Genomic DNA, 19,588 nt, shown 5'->3' with positions numbered 1-19,588 from the left:
CCCAGCAAGCCAGCCAGCCCCAGCCGGCCGGCTGTTTGAACGTCAACGTCGTCAACCTAGAGTTTTTATTTCCTTCTGGTTTATCCCTCCATGCATTTGAGGGTAGTTAATTGAATCTACTGGCACCGCACCCTCTAAACTGCAACTGCGACTCATTAGCTACTACTCTATTGACCTCGCCAGCAGTATGGCGTTTATTTGCCCACGGATTGACGTACCGGATGAGAAGACATGTGGTCGGCGCAAGATGTCTGATGTCCGATTGAAAGGCAGGCAGGGCAGGGTATGCATGCACGGAGTACCCAGCCAAGGTACGTCAATGGCAAGCGAGCGAGCGCGACACGGAGAGACAGTGAGACAGAGACAGGCAGCGGGAAAGAGAGCGCGAGATCAGAGGGGCAGATGTCGCCCTATGCAGGTCTTGGGCATCGTCCACACACTCTCACACATACATATTCACTTAGCCTCAGGTGATGTCGCGTCTTTTTCCTTTCGCGACAGCCTTTTGCCTTGACGGTGAAGTACGTCGTAGCTGATGCACACGCGCGCAGACATGACAAACATACGGCCGGTTGGAGGGAAGAAGGGCCTCGTTACCAGCATTGGATGTGCCAGGGCAATCCCCCCTCGCCCCAACTTCCCATAAAGAGAGCCAGGCGGCGATCTGATAGAAAGAGAACAGTGGTGATGTGGACGGGGGTGTGTGGTTGGATTCTGCGGCGTTGGCAACCTTGGGGTGAGGTGTGAGGTCGACGGGCCCTTGGTCTGGTGTGAGAGTGATGACTGCGGGAGCGGGTACAGAAGGACGTGTGTGGGTCTGGTATCATGCAGGTTGCATCGACGTATCGATACTCCAGGACAAGGCGAAATTTGTACAAGAAAAGAAGTATCCTACCCCCTGCCTGCAGTAGATCGATACCTCCCGCGCAGCCCCATCAACAGCGAAGAGGAGAAAAAAAAAAAAAAAAAGAGCGAGGGCCTGGCTGTTCTTACTACTTCTGCTCCTGCCGCCTTCTCTGTGACCTAGATGGGACTGGGAGTGGCATTACCTTAGCTTTACATTGGTCTATTGTCGGTAGGCCGGTACGTACCGAACACATCAGGTACTTTGCCCCATACTTGACTGCCAGACCTAGCCATTTGGTACAGTAGCGTACGGCAGCAGCGTGGCAGTGGTCGTCCCAGTAGCAACACGCCGTAGCAGCAATTGGCAGCATAGGTGCGGCAGAGTATCCATCAAGAGAGCCCAGTATTATGGACAAGGCAAGGCAAGGCAAGGCAGGGCAGGGCAGAGCCAACCGCAGTCAGGGTAAGGGAGGTAAATGATCTAAGACGAAATAAAGAGGCAGACTGGATGGGGCCGGGTCAAAGTGCAGATAGAGAAGAGATGTACAGCAGTGCAGGCGTGCAGCGGTGCGGGTGCTGGTGCTGGTCCTTGTCGTAGTCCTGGTAGCTGGGGAGCTGGGAGCTGGTAGGCTGGAGCGCGCGACCTTCGTCGTCGTTTCCTGTCCATGTCCACACGTCCTTAAGCCGTCCACCGTACCTTACCTTCCTTGCCTTACCATTTTGCCTTCCGCTTGTCTGGACCCGGACCCGTCTGCTTCTCTTCCTTCCATCTTTCCACCTCACTTCCTCCCTGTCCATCTTCACCACCTTCAAACACGGCCCAATTCAGCTTGCTGAACTTCTCCCTGGTCGCGCCGTCTCTATCTTGGCTCTCGGTTCTCATTTTTGTCACTCCCATAGCCAACCTTTCCTCACTTATCCTCACCAGTCCCTTTTCCTACCCTTCACTCACTCACTCTCATCAACTCATCTACATACCATCCACACAAATACACACACACACTCTCGCGCGCACACACCCTTTCTCTCTCTCTCTCTCTCTCCCCCCTCTATATTCACGTCCATATCTTGCGCCTATTCGTATCTTACCCCTTCGACGCCTCTTGCCAACAGCCTCTAAGAACATCAAGACTTTATCCGCATCCGTGTGCTCTCATCTCTCTCTCGGTAGTCGAGCCCATCTACGAATCCTAGCTGTCTCATGGGCCGCACCTCGTCGTCGCTCATCGTGCTGGATTACTAGCGGCCAACTCCTCCTTCGATCCGTCATCATATGGCTGGGGGCCTTCGCCGTCGTTCTTCTAAAGACGAGCTTCGATCTGTCGGCCCTCTTGCTCCTCACTATCCGCGGGAAGGGCCCTGACGATTTCATTCTTGCCTTCTGCCATCGCGCAGCTAGCCACCAGAACCATGGCGCAGAAAACCCAAAATGCCAGCAACTCTGACGACCAATCTGCCAGCACCACCCCGTCCGCACCAGACGCCTCAGATTCCGCGCAACCTTCGACGTCGGGTGCAACGACGTCCAAGGCTGTCGTCGCTGCACAAAAAGGAAACCAGACTGACGTTGACGCTGCTTCTCGCAACACATCCCAACCCATGACAAAGTCATCTTCATCGGGTTCAGACCCGGCTGCCAAGGACGCTGCTATGGAGGCTGCCAACCCCTATGGGACACGCTCACGAAACCGCACTGGATCGTCGCGTCCCAACTATGCCGAGGACAAGGACATTGACGTCGACATGTATGATTACTACCCCGAAAAGAAGGATCAAGAGTCCAAAAAGTCGGCGCGTCACAGTAACGTGTCAGCGACTTCCATCCCGGAGCCCGCGCGCCCCAACGGCTCATCCCGTAAAGCTCTCACATCCGATGATACCAAGTCAATTTCTTCCCAGAACGGCGCCAAGGATGCGCAGCCTGTCAACCCAGCTCCGACCACTACACAAACATCAAACTCAACCGGAACAGCCCAGCCCACCAAAAAGCGCAAGGCCAATTCGCAAGCTGCGACTTCTCAGGCCCAGGCATCATCGGTAACATCATCCAGCGCTGGCACGGTGGCATCGCGAAAAGCCGCGTCGGGCCCCTACGCTAGCTCATATGCAGAGACGAACATGCTCAGTTTTGAGAATCACGGTGCGAAGCCCCAGGATGGAAAGTTAGTGGCGGATGACGGGACCGTACTAGCACCCAATGGTAAGACACCAACAAAACACACCCATCTTTATGCGCATTTCGTTTTTTGGGGAGGGTGGCATGCTGATCGGCATCACAGACAACGTCTATCTCGTGTGTGAACCCCCAGGCGAGCCTTACTATCTAGGTCGCATCATGGAGTTTCTCCACACACAGAATGACAACACCAAGCCAGTGGACGCACTTCGGATCAATTGGTTTTACAGACCCAAAGACATTGGCAAGAAGGTCAACGACACCAGATTGGTGTTTGCGACAATGCATTCTGACATTAGCCCTCTCACGGCTCTGCGTGGCAAGTGCCAAATCCTGCACAAGGCCGAAATTCCCAACATGGATGAGTACCGGAAGACGTCAGATTGCTTCTGGTATGAAAAGCTGTACGACCGCTACATTCAGAAAAATTACGACCTCATTCCCACGTCAACCATCGTGAACGTGCCCGAGAGGGTTAAGAAAGTGCTGGATGAGCGCTGGAAATTCGTTATTGTGGAGCAGGGCCGCGGAAAAGAGTTCACTAGCGCGGTGAAGCTCTGCAAGCGATGCAGCGGCTACTGTGCAAGGTTGGTCCACCCTTGCATGTCGCTTTCTGATTGATAGCTGGGGTTGCTAACTGAGTAACAGCAATGACTCCGTTGACTGTGCTGTTTGTAAGAAGACATATCACATGAACTGTGTCAGGCCTCCGCTGCTGAAGAAGCCTTCAAGAGGTTTTGCGTGGTCCTGTGCTGCATGCAGCCGCGCTCAGGAACGGAAGTTGGAGGCCCGCCACACGCCTAATCTGCTGGATCCCGCTGGCGACGACGACGACGATTTGTACGACGATGATGACGATGAGATGCAAATCGACACCGAGCGAACGAGTCCCGCCGACGACCATGATCCGCATCGTACCGGTACTGCAGAGCAAATCTACCAAGCAAGTCTCTGGCCTTGGCGGTATCTCGGAATGCACTGCAAGCCCGAAGACGCCTTGGACTACGACGACAGGATCTACCCTCGTGCAAGCACCCGCATTGGTCCAAAGCACCAAGCCACTGTTCTTCCCTGGCCCGGTCAGCCAGTGCAGTATCAGAAGCCATTGGAGATTAAGAGGGCGGGTAAGAAGGATCCCAAGCTGTCAAAGGAGGCGCAAGCAGCTTTGGAAGCCGAGAAATCACGACGCGAAAACCGTCCCAAATGGGTGCAGGATGAGCCGCCAGGTTATGTGGCGAGAGGAGAGGATTGCGACAGTGACGACCCGAATGCGACATCCACTCGAATCTGGATGCCGCCTCCAGACACCGACAAGAACCAGGGATGGGAAGAAAAGCTGGATCAGTACATGGAGAAGGCAGAAGAAATGGCGCCCAAGTTCGGTTTGCCCAAGAATTCGACCAACCTTCACGATGTGGCCCTAGAAACCTATTTCAACAGCGGCTACAATGCAGACCGGGCACTGAAGCTATTTGCCGAAACTGAAAAGGCAGCCTTCAAGGAGCCAGATCTAACAGCTACGGAGCAGAAAAAGTTTGAAGAGGGAGTTGGCAAGTACGGGTCTGAGCTTTACCTAGTCAAGCGACACGTCAAAACAGTCCCACCAGGGACTATCGTCCGGTACTACTACACCTGGAAAAAGACACCCCAGGGCAAGCAGATCTGGGGCAACTTTCAGAATAGAAAAAGCAAGAAGGAGGCCAAGAAGGCGGAGGTGGCTGCAAGCAAACTGCAAGACGATATCGCCGACGATGGAGACGATTCAGCGTTTGATGCAGACAAAGCGCAAAGCAAGAAGAAGGGCTTTATGTGCAAATTCTGCCACACCAAATACTCCCGACAGTGGAGGAGGGCACCGAATGCTTCGGGTACACCGGTCAGCGAGGCCGCGGGTAAAAACTCAAACAAGGATAAGGGAGGACAATACATTCAAGCGCTGTGCCGGAGGTGCGCAGAGCTTTGGAGACGCTACGCTATCCAGTGGGAAGACGTTGATGAGGTGGCTAAGAAGATCGCACAAGCTGGTGGCCGAGCCTGGAAAAAGCGGCAGGATGAGGAGCTCCTCAAGGAGCTTGAGGCTGCGAAGGAGATGCATACGTACTGGAATACGCCTCCGCCTGTCAACCCTCCCGAGCCGGCTACTGCTGCTACCGCAGCGCCTTCCAGCGAGCCCCCTCGGAAGAAGCTCAAAGGAGCTGCTCCCGACCGAGATTCAGAATCATTGGCCTCCGACTCCGCTCCGAGTCACCCGAAAAAGAAGGAGAAGGCTGCAGAGAAACCTGCCCCTCCGCCGGCACCCGAAATCCCGAAACCTCGTACGATGCCCTGTGCGGTTTGCAGCCAGTTGGAGCCCCTGGGAGATCAGCATCTGTCCTGCAGGGAATGCCGAATGACTGTTCATCGCAACTGCTATGGAGTTGTCGATAACAGAAATCCCGGCAAGTGGATTTGCGATATGTGCGCCAATGACAAGAGCCCCCAAGTCTCAATTGTAAGTTGTCAACCACTTTTCCTCACCATGAGTCTCATCATGCTGACATTTCTGCAGCAATACAAGTGTGTCTTGTGCCCCATTGAGCATACGGAGCATGACTTTGTCGAGCCACCCAAGGCCTCTGTGGCGAAGAAGAAGTCGGAGAAAGAAAAGGAACGTGAAAGACTTGAGCGTGAACAAGCACAGAAGACGGCAGACTACTACAGGAAAAAACAGGAGGAGACAAACCGACCAGTTAATCCGCGAGAACCCTTGAAGCGTACTGCCGACAATAATTGGGTACATGTCACCTGTGCGGTCTGGACACCTGAGGTCAAGTTTGGCAATGCTAAAGCGTTGAGCCCATCAGAGGGCATTCCTTCTATCCCTCGCGTGAGGTATGACGAAGTTTGCAAGGCCTGTGGTCATAAGGGTGGTGCATGTGTCGCCTGCCACAACTGCCGCAATCCTGGTAGGTTTTAATGGGAAGTTTGGTCAAGGAGCTTGCTAACAGTTGCGTCTAGTTCACGTCGAGTGTGCTCGCCAGCAAGGCTACCTCCTTGGGTTTGACATCACGCCAGTCAAAGGATCGCGCAGGGATCAATTCAATCTTGTCACCATCAATGGTGAGAGTGGCGTCATGTCGGCTACAGTCTGGTGTAAAGAGCATGTGCCGACTAAAACGATCGTCCACCGAATGCATGACATAGTCAACGAAGACGGCTTGAATGCCCTTCAACTCTATGTGCAGAGCTACAAGCAGGCAGATCTGACCTTAACCGGCACAGTCCGTAAAGCCAACCTCATGACGAATGCTGCAAAAATGGGAGGTGTTCCGCTCACGCCAGGCGCTCGACGAGCCTCAACCACCACGCTTCCTGTTAATGGTGTTTCCCATACGGCAAACAGTGAGACACCAAACAACCACCAAGCTGGAGAAAAGATCTGCATTACCTGCGGCATTGACGTTAGTCTCAAGTGGTGGCCGATTGAGAATTCCGACGAGCGAGAACTCACGAACGGCCACTACGGAAGTCTCGGTTCAGAGGCTCAGAAGTTCGTGGAGCAGAGAAAATTTCAGTGTCACAAGTGTCGTAAAGCCAAGCGGAAGCCCAATCCGCATCCACCAAAGGACCCTTCTCCAATTGTAGAAGCGGCGCGATTAGTACCTCCCCCCCTCCCTGTGGTTCCGCCGCATCATGCCCTCGCCGCACCGCCTCCACCTTTGAGAAGTCCTCCAACGACTGGGCCAGAGGCGAGAGCACGCAGTTTGTCATCATATGCCTGGGTAGCTCCAGCTCCGGCTCCGGCCCCAGCGCCGGTCCCAGCTTCGGTTCCAGCTGCGGCCCCAGCTCCTCCGCCTGCGCCTGTCTCGCAGCCTGCAGTGCCTCCCCCAGCTATTCCTACAGCACCACCGCTAGTTCAAACGGCACCGGCACCGGCACCGGCACCACCACCCATCCCTCCACCTGCTCCTCACCAAGGCCCCGGGCCGTACGGCCCCCCTCCGCCAGCTCCGAGGTATGGGGATTGGCACGGCCGCCCTCCCCCACAGCACAGTTCGCCCCCGCAGCGGCACCCGCCGTTCCAGCCTCTGTCAACTTTGCGTCCTCCGCCGATGGCAGTGCCGCCACACCCTCCGATGCCGACGGCCGTCCCAAATGGACATATTGGCCAGCCAGCACACAGCGGAATGCCGCCTTCCCCCCTCATGGCAGGTCCCATGTCTCACGGATCACCGTACATGCACCCCTATCGGCAAAGCCCTCACGCACCACCTCACGGATTGCCCAACGGCGGACCAGCCCCGCGAGGCCCCGATGCTTTCTCCCAGGGACTATTGCCTCAGCGAGCACCGTACGGCAGCCCCCCTGCACATGAGTCTGGAGGTCCTTTGAGGACGCCCAGCATGCGACCGGCAAATGACCCTCCCCGGCCTGCGGGCGCCAGCACTAGCCCATCTTTACGCAACCTGCTTTCTTAGAGGGTAATAAAAAACAGTCGGGCATTCAAGATTCTCATAGGGGTGTGACTAGGGCCTGCATTGATTACTTGAAGATGGAAAGTGGCTTGCAGCCCAGTGCCCTCTGGGATATCTTATGTAGAACAGACGGTTATCGGAGCGCCGAGGATTTCAGGTAATGCTCGACCCCTGAAATGTTATGATAGTGAATAGTTAAAAAGTTGTTGGGACGCCAGTCGTGGGTGGCTTGTTTCGTGCAACGATGCACCTTTGTTAGACACAAGCTGTTGAATAGAAGCGGAAATGACATTGACATTAGATCCGCAATCAACAATGTTTTGTACAAGTCCAGTGATGTTTTTTAACCCGTAGCTCCCACTAATCAATCATTACTTTTAAGTACTTTACTCCTCGCCAATGTCCTCGTTCCTGACCATGCGTTAACTAAGCCCAGCTCAAGCCCAGCTCACGGGATGTGAGCATGTGATCACTTACCAGACCTCGGGCTTCTCGGCGATGAACCTATCCATAAGAGCCTTACACTCGGCGTTGTCGAGAACGACAACCTCGACACCACGTTGCTTTAGATACTCCTCGCCGCCGAGGAACGTCTTGTTTTCGCCAATGACGACGCGGGAGATGCCGTAAAGGAGACAGGCACCGGTACCTGGGGGCATGTTCTGTAAGTAAGGCTTCAGTGCGAAGCAGGAAATGGCGCGGTCATGAGTTCTCTTAAAAAGCCATCAGAAGTGGACTTACACATATCGCAGGGCGAGAGTGTCGTGTACATGGTGCTTCCTGGCCTTGAAGTCAGCCATTCTTCTTCTTCTTCTTCTTCTTCTTCTTCTTCTTCTTCTTCTTCTTCTTCTTCTTCTTCTTCTTCTTCTTCTTCTTCTTCTTCTTCTTCTTCTTCTTCTTCTTCTTCTTCTTCTTCTTCTTCACTTACCCTTGTACGCCTTGCCCGGCAGACGGCCCGAGTTGAAAAGGGCGTCGGTCTCGCCCTGTCGCTGGTGTCAATCACACATGTATTCCAAATATGAGAGTTTCGAATAATTGCACTGACATGGTGGATCGCTGAGCCCATTTGGACACGGCGGTTGTGGCCTCTGCCGAGGAGCTTACCGTCCGCAGAGACGAGGGCAGCTCCGATCTGGCGATGAGCGTAAGCCAAATGTTGATTGCTCTCCCGTAAACATGGATTTATGTTTCCGCCTTCCGGAGGGGGCAAAGAGGCAATTTGGCATTGATTTGGGTTGTCTTGGCACTTACGGGGACACCGCCTTCAGAAGCGCCAATCTTGGCCTCCTCGATTGCAATAGCCAGGCCCTCGGCGTCGTTCATCGTGCGTGTGCGGTTTTCGTGTAGGGATTGACGAGGTTTTGTGGGAGTTGGCGAGAAGATCGGGTGGGGGTGGGGTAGCTGAGTGCGTGCGTGCGAGATGGATCGTGTTATCAACTTGAATCAAATCACTACGGGGATTGTATTTGCAGAGTTATGCCGGGTGGTCTTTTTTTCTTTTTTTTTTTTCTTTCCTTGCTGAAATGGAAATTGGGAAAATCTCCTCTCTGTCTCTTTCTCTCGCCCCCTCGCTCTTTTGGGACGCTAAGGGTGTTTACTAAAGGGACTCGAATAACGGGTACGGGTTTTGGCCGGCGGAGATAATGAGTGGCGGATGACTATGGATCTGGGAATACCCCTTATCAGTGCTGCTCCACTTGGGCTTCGGTTGATGGGGTTTATGCGAACTTTTATGAGGTGATTTTGAAATGGGCTCTAGATGGCATTGGGAAGCTAGATCTTTTGGGTGGTTTTGCATCTTTGCGGTTTTTGTGTGTTGTGCCTGTTGGACTTTTGAACGGGAGTGTGTGTGTTTCGCGGCTCGTTCTCGTGGGATGGTGAAATGTTGCTGTCTGTGTTGGCGCAGTCAAGTTTGCCACTCACGGTGGATGTAGCGACATGAATGATTATTGAGTTTTCATGATTGTTACTCTTCAATTTTACTTTGTCTGAGCATTTTCCCCGTAGGAATATCAAGGTTGGTCTGACATTGGGCATTATGGCTAAGCTAGTTGCTGGTATAGTAATAGTAATGTCACGAAGTTGCATTGTTCGATGCTAAAAAGGACAACCTAAAAGAAAACGAACAACCCAGTTAGGCAACGAATGTGTTCTGGACTGATAGAAGGACCTCTTGAATCCCCATTCCCCAGAGAACTGTTTCTAATGTGCCATGTAAGACAGGCGGAGTCGGCTAGGTGACACAGCGGCATGAACCCATTCTGGTTGGCATTTTGTGACTTGGCCCTGAATCACTCCAGACTTACAGATTCAGATCTGTAAATTCGCCAGAAACATAATGATGACACAGGGTTTAGTTACTGTTTGGGATAACGAACGTCTGACGCAAGCCTTTTCCGTCTACCTAGCTTTCTTTCCTCTTGGTCTAAATAGCAACGGCCGCCTCCATGGCATAGGGAATTTTTTTCTTTCTACGTAGCTTTCATTTAGCTGCGCCAATACACTAGATTCATGCCAGGTGGGCAGATCCTAGCCCATCTGATGGGCACGGGCTGGTTCGCCCCGCGCGCCCTGGCAGGATGACGGATAGTCTAGATCTACTACTGCTTTTCGGTCGTCGGACACTACTTGCTTTGGTCATTTGTTCATACAAGAAATGAGCCGTAAAAGAATTTCTTCATTACAGTGACTTTAACACGTCGGTGTTGGAATAAGGTGTACCTCGACAAATTCTGTCTGCAGCAAATGAATGTTCTGGCTCCTCGCAAACACCCTGTTGTGTACCAGATGTTACACGATGGTAGTGTAGCATTCATCCTGTAGCTTGATGAAGAAGACTGAGTGGTGTCGTGAAGTTGACGGCAAGAAATGCGGCACCTAAAATTCAGAACTTGGACTAGAACGGATAGTGGTTGCATGTCACCGAAGATAGACTCATTGAGGCTCCAGCAACACCAACAGGGATAGGCACCAAAGTACAAGATCTTACAGAATGACGCTTCACTGTAGCCTGGACAAATAGTCTCTTGCCTCAATTCATGACCTCAGCTGAGCCTCCAAGACACTCGATGGCCGAACATCGGATACGAAACCTGGGGATGACGCTTGATCAGACATGATAGCGCTTGTACCAAGTTATCCGGGTCACCGGCTACCGAACATCGGACAACAAAAGCCAGAACGATATGCGGTCAGACGGGAACATTGGATGCAAGTAGGAAACAGCAGGATCGGAAAACAAAAACGAAGGAGAAAAGGATGGCGAACGCGAAGGACTGAAGTTCGCGACGAGGATCAATTAGGTGGAGCAGGAGCATCGGGATCAACAGATTACAGTAGCAGTGCTACTTTGGAACCAATTTCTCCCGAAGGCTTGCATCGGCGTTTATCTAAAGTAAACTCGTATATCAAAATTTGGTGGGTCCCGTTTCGAGATCATCCCAAGGAGGGGAGACCTTTGGACAGACCCGGAAATCAGCCCGATGTACCCACGTGACGGGGCAGGTGATCTGATGTTTGATTTGGCTTGGGCATCTCCTGGTGGACGGCCGCAGAAGGGTAACCTCGCCTGCTCGGCCAAGCATCCAAAAATGCAGTGTAGCCCACCCCCCCTTCTTCGCCGCCTGGGCATCTTGCAGTGGACCGTGCACCGACGTCAACCTGACTCTTCGGCTGAAGCGCCAATAGAGACTCGAGGTGGACAAAGCCTGGGGGTAAGGCCCACTTCCTCGTCCTGCCAGGAGCCGTGTAATTCCACTGTAAATAGCACCCCCATCACCACGGGTCCCGTCTAGCAGGGCAGGTCCAGTGAGAGAAAGTGCCCCGTCCCCGCCGAGGCGAAGGGTCCAATGAAAGCCCCAGCAAAGCATTGATTGATGATGGATACTCTTTTCCTTTTGGGCTCTGCTGATCCGTCGTTTCCCCTCAGTGGGAGGGCATTACTATACTATTGCTGGCATCTCAGGAGACGACGCAGTGACTGACGGCTTCACAACATGACATATGCACCATGCATTTTCTGTCCCGACCTCATAGTCGCTTTCGCGCGAGGCGATGTTTACACTACTGTCAAACTACAATAAATCACCTTGTCTCTCGATCAACTGTCGTAGGATGCTCCTGAGCGCCACAAGCCCAGCGTCTCTTCTCTGAAGAACCCAAACAGTGCATATAGACGACGATCTCCCTCTTAGCGCCTTACGGCAGTGAGGAGTAATTAGCATGCCTTCCTTGCACCCCCAAGAAAAACACAAGGAGACAAATCTCCCACTCCCGTCCCGTATGCCTTGCCTTACCGCGGCCTGTCTCCGTCCGTCCATACTTTTTTTTTCCTCTCCTTATTTTCACATTACTTTGGCACTGACACACGGTCAACGCATGGCAAGGTACGGCTGTGAGATGGTGCACCAACATCTATACTTGTGACTTTTTTTTGGTCTTTTCCCCCCCTTCTTCCTGAACCTGCACTGGGGCAAGAGGACGTAAGGAAAGCACCTTATTTCCTTCCCCTCCCTCCCCTCCTCCCACCTGCCTACGGGTACCGCTGCAAGATCCAAGAAAGCCCCCGCCTAAGAAGGCCACTGTCTGCACAGCCAGGTTTGGGATTCGCTCAAGTTTTGGGTGCAGCCGATCGAGCCCACACTAAATCTCCCTACGGCCAGCAACTAACGCCTCACAACAAAACCATTCTCGCGCCTTCGCCCACACTCCTTTGATCTACTTGAGCCCGGCCCCTTTTCCCCTTCCTCAGCTGGCGCTGGTTCTGGTACTGGCTCTGGCCCTAGGCTGAAGCACTTCCTTCCCTCCCCCGCAGTCAGTCTGCCAGCGCACACCACAAGTACAAACCTTTTTGCAGCATCGCCTCGCATTGGGCTGTCTCGCGCGTCCTTGTGATTTTCCCAATTCCTGTTCCTGCCTTGGCGGCTGTCTCCTTCCTCCGCTGTCAGCATTGTGGTCCTCCTGCCCGTGTTGGGGTCGCTGATTTCAGCTCTAAACCTCGCCCTGCTCCACTGCCACAGGCAAGCCAATACACGTCCCGTACGGCCTGACAACCTAACCACAACCACAACCTAACCTCGACGACCCCGACCCAGTCTCCATCCCCCGACCCTCACCACCTGCACCCACGCCCTCACAGCAAGCGGGTGCACTCTCAGGCCGCTCTCACCCTCACCCGACCCCCGACCCCGAATGCGAGTCCCTCGACCGGTTCACTTCCCAGTCTAATCCTGACTGTCACTACCCATCTTCCACCACCGCCATCCTTCTCTTCAGCCCAGTGCCCAGCGACGTGGCCTGCCGTCGCCCGCCAGTCACGCGAGTAGCTGCCGACCATTCATTTACCCGACTTATTTAGCATTGCTCAGCACGATACCGCCGCCGTGCGACGACGACCCTCCTCTTCATTCTCGGCCACCCCCCAGTACATACTCATCTCCCCAAACCCCGGCCAATCCACGGTCCAGCTGATGCCGACCGATAATTTCCTATCAATTCCCACGTCCGACACTCGAGGCTGACGGGCCGCATTGCAATCCAATCCGCACTGCTGGCTGAGAGTCTGCAACCGAATACACGATCAGTGACAAGAGTCGACGGATCGACCACTGCAGCATGGCGTCGGATTACGATCATGGGGCGCCTGACGACCGCTTGTATGCCCACCCCGCCCCTATCGATCCCGCCTACCCTGGTGATCGAAGCTGGCAGAATGGAGGAGGACGAAGAACTCCTGACAACAGCAACTATCGCTCCCAACAGCACTCCCACTCGCGCTCACCAGGCCCAAGAACGCCTGGCAGGGAGGGCAGAGATGGTGAGTCGCGGCAGAGCGATGAACGCAGCAGATCCAAGGGAAGAGGTGGGCGGTCAGCCAGCGGCCAACAGAGAATCTGCAAAAAGTGTGGGGAGCCGCTGACCGGTCAATTCGTGCGCGCACTGGATGGAACTTTTCATCTGGATTGCTTCAAATGTCGGGTAAGTGGCTGACGCTGTTCCCTGCGTCTTCCAACCTCTCCAGTATTAATTGTTCTTGTAGGACTGCGGCCAAATTGTAGCCTCCAAATTCTTCCCCGTCGATGACGAGAATGGCGATGGGCAATACCCCCTGTGTGAGACGGATTATTTCCGCAGGCTTGGCCTGCTTTGTTTCCAGTGTGGAGGGGCTCTGCGCGGCTCTTACATCACTGCACTCGACCGCAAGTACCACGTCGACCACTTCACATGCTCTTTGTGCCCTACCGTTTTTGGAGCTCAGGACAGTTATTACGAGCATGATGGCAACGTCTACTGTCACTATCACTACTCCACTCAGTTTGCGCAACGATGCAACGGCTGTCAGACTGCAATCCTCAAGCAGTTCGTGGAGATCTTTAGAAATGGCCAGAATCAACACTGGCATCCCGAGTGTTACATGATACACAAATTCTGGAACGTACGACTTACGCAACCCAACGAAACCCCCGAGATACCCCAAGAGAGCGATGACCCCGCCACTCGCGACATAATTAGAGAGGAGGAAGAGCGCATGGAGGAGAAGGTCTACCGTATCTGGAGTGTTTTATCCACCTTCGAGGAGTCATCCGCCGCCTGCATATCCGACATGCTTTTGCATGTGAGCAATGGTGCCTACATGGATGGTGTGCTTGTCGCCAAGAGGTTCATCTGGCATGTTGAAATACTTTTCCAATCCGCGGATCGGTTGGATTATTCCATGGATCAGCTGAAGCTCAAGGGTGTGTTGCATCTTGCATCTTTCCCCAATTACTACTAACTGTCTAGAAATAGGATTGTCGTACGGACGGGAAGCCAAGCTTCTGTGCAAGAAGATAGTGTCTTTCTTTTCCTTGTTGTCCAAGACCCAGGACACAGGAGCTCGGAAGCTTGGCGTTACCCAGGAGCTGCTGTCCCTTGTCACCGGTTTAGCTCACTATCTTAAACTTCTCATCCGGATCTGCCTGCAGGGAGCGCTGCGCCTCGAAAAAGAGTCTAAGAGCTCCGAGGGCGTTTACCAATTCCTCGACGACCTTGGCGAGTTAGACGCGATGAAGGCCGAGGACAACACCCTGCAATCTATCACCGGTAATTCACGACTGGCCGCTAAGGACTCGGACCATTGCGCGCTATGCAACAAATCAGTTGAGGATGAGTGCGCGCTGAACTCGGAAAGGCGGTGGCACATCGCTTGCGTCAACTGCTCAAATTGCAGCAAGGAACTTGGCCGCAAGTTGGATGAGGCGCGCCACAACGCCTTTGACAACACAGTCTGGTGCAATAACTGTCTCGGCGTCAACAGCGAGGGCATGCCCCCCTTCGAATATGTTACTAAGTTGCAGCAATATGTCTTCTTGCTGAAGGTGGCACTCGCAAGATTGTTGGACATTCTGAGAAGCAACGGTGCCTTGCCTCGGCAGAATGATGACCAGAACACGGATGGTTATGGCCCAGGCGATGGTACTCGATCTCTGGCCCCGGGTGAAGCACCCTACTTAAACTCTGATAATCGCTCCAAATCGTACGCTGGAGACCAACGGGAGCACAATCGCGAGTCTTCATACGAGAACACACTGAATGATGTTCGCCGATTGAGAAGTACCCGACTCGACAAGCACTTGTCGTCTAGTTTCAGAAAGGCCAGAACTTCGCGTATCATGGACGGACCAGAGGGGCGCAGTGTCCGCCCGGGATCGGCCGGCGAGGACCGGGGACGAGGCGAAGGGGGGTTTCAAATCGTCGAGGATAGAGGCCCAAACGACGAAGGGACCACAGACAAGATGTTCAACCATCAGGACGCCCTGACACTGGACGACATCCCGAGAATCGTCGCGGCAGAGCAGGTCAAGGAGCAGCAGTATAAGCCCGGTCGCCAAGAGCTCTTTCGGTCCCCGGCGACCGACCCTACCGGCCATCAGAGATCACAGTCTGCGGGCAGAGAGGCGGAAATCCGGGCAGGTGACCCACTACCTCAGCGAATGGGAAGAAAATACTTCTCAGAACTCTCGGGTTTAGAGTACTTCATCGTTCGACATTTGGCAGTTCTGACTCTTCATCCTGCGGTTGAGACCGAGTTCAGTCTTGATGAGCTCCTAAGCTTCATTGAGTCCAGGAAGCAACCAACGTTCTGGAAGAACTTGGGTAAGGCTTTCAAGAACGATAGGCCGAAGAACGTCAAGAAGAAGGGCATCTTTGGTGTTCCTTTAGAAGTCATTATCGAGAAAGATGGTGCTGAATCAACGGATGGTGTGGGGCCCGGAACTCTCAAAATCCCCGCAATCATCGATGATATCATCTCCTCGATGAGAAAGATGGATCTATCAGTAGAGGGTGTCTTCCGAAAGAATGGCAACATCAAGAAACTTTCCGAGCTTGTGGAGAGAATCGACCGTGAGGGATGCGATAATATCAGCTTCATGGACCAGCCTGTGGTCCAAGTTGCTGCTCTGCTCAAGCGCTACCTGCGCGAGCTTCCCGACCCTCTGTTGACCTTCAAGCTCCAGCGCCTTTGGATTACAGTTGCCAAAATTCAAGACGATGCTAAGCGGAAGCAGTACCTTCATCTCATTTGTTGTCTTTTGCCAAAGGCTCACCGAGACTCTTTGGAGATCTTGTTCTGCTTCCTCAAGTGGGCTGGATCCTTCCACCAAGTTGACGAGGAGGCTGGTTCCAGAATGGACATTAAGAACCTGGCGACGGTCATTGCGCCCAACATTCTTTACAGCAGCAACAAAGCGCCTGCTTTGGACAGTGATCCTATGTTTGCCATTGTTGCCGTACAGGACATGATCACTTATATCGAAGAGATGTGCCTGGTAAGCCTCTTTTTTTTCCCCCTCTCCCAGACATCAAAAAATGTACGTTGCTAACCGAGGTTCACAGGTTCCTGACGAGCTGATGCATCTCGTGAATGATCCCTTTGTGTTTGGCGGCAACAGTGTTGACCTTACCACCAAGGACATCTTGAAGCGCTACCAGGACCGCATTGGTCAAAGGCCAGGATATGGCGAAGTCAACGAGGCCTTTAACAGGCCAGACAACTCTACTCGTCCACCTCCCCGACGGGTTGAGACCGACCCCGCCCTGTGGCAACAGCAAGAAAGCAGCGTCCGCCCCGTGCAGGAGCCGCCTATTCCCGTGTATAATAACCAACCTCATCCTAACACGCCACCCCAAAGATGGCGAGGACAGGAAGAGAACGGCCATCCCTCGCCCTACGGCAACCAGTTTGAATCCTCGGATACTGAGGGCCCTACTGACGCCCAGAAACGAGAGTGGCGCAACTCCGCGGCCTGGGGACGTCAGAACGGTGGTGTCGGTGTCGGCGGAAATATATAGTCCAGTCGTATCAATGACGGGCTCACACACATACATACACAAACGTGTGTGTGCGCGATAGAGAGTGTTGCTTAACTGGCTTCACACCACTACCTACGCATTCTTATCGGAACTGCAATTTGGGTTTTGAGAGTCACATATTCATGCATTGTTGGCGGCGTTTCCAACCCTTTTTCCATCAAAAGGACAAAAAGATTTCCCTTTTGTTCAGCTACTTCTACTCACGACAAGGCGGCATGAATGAATTTTTCGAGTTCTTTTCTATTAAAACTTTTCGAACCCTTGACTTCTTGGCTTCTCTGAGAGTAAAGCATCGGACCATGAAATGAGGGAATTTTGCGGTCTGCTGGTCTTTCACGACACGTTTGGTCGTCTTTATAGGAAGGGGGTGGTCTGGCTTTATTTGGCTTTGGCTTGGAGGTTTGGTTTGGAGTAAGGCCTATAGGGCTCATCGACTAGTCGACGGGCATGACTGGCTGGGCTGTTTAATTCTCTCGAGCTGAAAGAAGCCTCGGTTTCTTGGCTTGCGCGCGAGACCTACTATAGCTTGCTTCGCTTCTGTTTCTTGAAGGGGGAGATGTCGGATTACATTTGTGAGGATTTCGAGAAAGGCGACAGGTGTGAGGGGTTGATGAGAGGAAAAAAAAGTTGCCTGTTTTGCCTTGGGGGTTCAGGGCTGTAGAAGGTGACAAGAAGTACCTCTTTTTATTTTATTCTCGTGTAGCTCGGATAGGGCGAAAGAACCAGGTAGCTTCGCAAAATTGCGAACTGGACAGGGCGAATAACGCCTGCAGGTTTCTCTCCAGATGATTTCCAACGTCGGTTCGTGTGCTTATGCTACTGGGTTTCTACTTATGTCTACCACAATCCAGATGTTGGTTGGGAGGGTGAAGGGCTGTTGAAGTCGGTTGCTCGCTCGTGAAATGGCCCACATGGGCGTACATTAGTCCCCTTTTACAGTGGGGTTATATAAATATATATGTGTGTGTGTGTGTGTGTGTAAATGTATATACGAAAACACACTTTTCGGACGTGAAACCTCCTGATTACGCATCGCCGTTCATCATATAACTCTTCCTCCAAGCCCTGACGTCTCGCCGTTCATGCCTTGATGCTGACCTTACCCGACTTCTCCTGGTCCAGGAACCACTGTACACCCCGCTTGATTCCGGCATCCAGGCTGACGATGGGGCGGTAGCCCAGCAGGCGCTTGGCCTTGTTGATGTTGTAGTAACGCGTCATGCAGCTGTAGATGTTGCGCTGGCGGTTGAAAATGGGGGGCTTGCCGATGATGGTGAAGAAAACCTCGGAGCAGAAGCCCAACACGATGCCGATCTCGCGGGGGATCGACCAGACGTGCTCAGTGCCCTTGTCGGAACCGGCGGCGCGCCAGACAGCTCTGGCAAAGTCCCAGAAGTAGATGGGGCTGTTGTTGGTGACGAGGAACGCCTCGCCGTCGACCTTTTCGTGGTCCAGGGGCTGCGTGGAGGCGGCGGCCGTTGCGAGGAGGAGGCGGGCGGCTAGGAGATGGGCGTGTGCCACGTTGCCGACGTAGGTGAAATCGAAAAGGTTATTGTTGTCGCCGAGCTGAACGCCCGTCTTGCCCTCGCGGTAGATCTTGACGAGCTGGTGGGTGAGCATGGTGTCGCCCTCACCGAAGATGCCTGCGGGGCGAATTGCGGCTGTGAGGAGGGGGTAGGGGTCTTGGCGGTTTGCTTGGAGGACCAGTTCTTCTGCGGCGGCCTGAAGCGGGAAAGAAAGAGGCCATATTAGCTATGTTCTTTCACGAACCCAATGGTTCAAGTCATTGTAAGCGACGTACCTTGGTCTCAGAGTAATACTCCGTCTGCTGCTCGCCGCGGATGACAGGCCACCGCTCATCAGCGTTGATCAGGTCGCTCGAGTTGTCGCTGATGATACTGGCAGATGAAGTATAGACAAGGGCCTTGACAGAGGCGGCCTGGCACGCGGCAATGATGCTGGTCGTGCCTTCAACATTGACACGGCGGAAGAGGTCCTTGGCGACGGCGCTGTCAGCCTGGGGCGCGGGTGAGGCGGTGTGGATGACAACGTCAGGCTTGAGCTCCTCGAAGAGCGACTTGATCTTGTCGGTGTCGGTGATGTCGGCCTCGTGATAGGTCGCGCCGGCGTTGCGGTTGTTGGCGCAGCGAAGGTCGATGACAGCAACGGAAGAGACTGACCAACGGTCACCAGCGAGGAGCTGGTTGACGACGTGGTGGCCTAGGAAACCATTGCCGCCGACGACGAGGACCTTGCCTAGGTCGATGGGCGCAGGGGGTTTCTCGCTGACTGACGACATCTTGGGATGCGGCTCTGGACGGGGGTGAAGGAGTTTGAGTTGGCTGAGTCGTCGGCGGGGGAAGGTTGGAACGGAATGCGGCAAAAGGGTCAGAGGGAGGAAAAAATAAGAATTGGAGTGTGTCTGTCTCTAATTAGTGCCTGAGTTGAGGAGGATCCTGGGGTAAAGACGCACGAAAGCTGGCGTGGATGGGCCAATCTGCTGTGGTTTGAATCTTCGATTGACAGCGTTGTACCGGGTACGTGTCCGTCATGCAGGGGGCCCTAAGGGCCCTTGGTACAGAGACTTTCTTGAGCTCTTCAGCGACGCTAAATTGCACTTTAGGCTGCGGGCCATCACCCCCGGTCTCTGAATGCGACATGAGGTGTACAGGGGACAGCTGCCCCACCTCGAAAAGTGCACTGACTATGCGACTTCCATGGCGTTCAGTCGCGCTTCTGAGGCTTCATCTTCAATCTGACG

General features: G+C 53.6%; 4 protein-coding genes across 4 annotated transcripts; 2 read left to right on the top strand and 2 right to left on the bottom strand.

The window, feature by feature from the left end:
* Positions 1-2,256: 2,256 nt before the first annotated feature.
* On the top strand, positions 2,257-7,479 carry CTRU02_205535 (phd finger and bah domain protein; the record flags this gene model as incomplete). Its single annotated transcript, XM_036722835.1, has 5 exons — positions 2,257-3,046; positions 3,126-3,609; positions 3,671-5,513; positions 5,571-5,967; positions 6,020-7,479. The coding sequence occupies 5 exons, from the start codon at positions 2,257-2,259 to the stop codon at positions 7,477-7,479; spliced, it is 4,974 nt and encodes a 1,657-aa protein (XP_036585732.1).
* A 383-nt stretch (positions 7,480-7,862) lies between these two features.
* CTRU02_205534 (cytidine and deoxycytidylate deaminase zinc-binding region) lies at positions 7,863-8,799 on the bottom strand (the record flags this gene model as incomplete). The annotated part of the gene is made up of 6 exons (XM_036722834.1): positions 7,863-7,887; positions 7,954-8,125; positions 8,218-8,256; positions 8,405-8,459; positions 8,522-8,608; positions 8,728-8,799. 6 exons carry the CDS (start codon positions 8,797-8,799, stop codon positions 7,863-7,865), a joined length of 450 nt encoding a protein of 149 aa, XP_036585731.1.
* Positions 8,800-13,089: 4,290 nt separating this feature from the next.
* CTRU02_205533 (rho GTPase activator) lies at positions 13,090-16,806 on the top strand (the record flags this gene model as incomplete). The annotated part of the gene is made up of 4 exons (XM_070204567.1): positions 13,090-13,452; positions 13,514-14,210; positions 14,263-16,283; positions 16,351-16,806. The coding sequence occupies 4 exons, from the start codon at positions 13,090-13,092 to the stop codon at positions 16,804-16,806; spliced, it is 3,537 nt and encodes a 1,178-aa protein (XP_070061671.1).
* Positions 16,807-17,907: 1,101 nt separating this feature from the next.
* On the bottom strand, positions 17,908-19,126 carry CTRU02_205532 (c-3 sterol dehydrogenase c-4 decarboxylase; the record flags this gene model as incomplete). Its single annotated transcript, XM_036722832.1, has 2 exons — positions 17,908-18,549; positions 18,629-19,126. The coding sequence occupies 2 exons, from the start codon at positions 19,124-19,126 to the stop codon at positions 17,908-17,910; spliced, it is 1,140 nt and encodes a 379-aa protein (XP_036585729.1).
* Between the last annotated feature and the right edge of the window lie 462 nt (positions 19,127-19,588).

Source organism: Colletotrichum truncatum (assembly GCF_014235925.2).
Source record: "Colletotrichum truncatum strain CMES1059 chromosome Unknown Contig_0003, whole genome shotgun sequence".
Classification (NCBI taxonomy): domain Eukaryota; kingdom Fungi; phylum Ascomycota; class Sordariomycetes; order Glomerellales; family Glomerellaceae; genus Colletotrichum; species Colletotrichum truncatum.
Note: the sequence above shows the minus strand (reverse complement) of the source record. Positions and strands in the feature narration are given on the sequence as shown.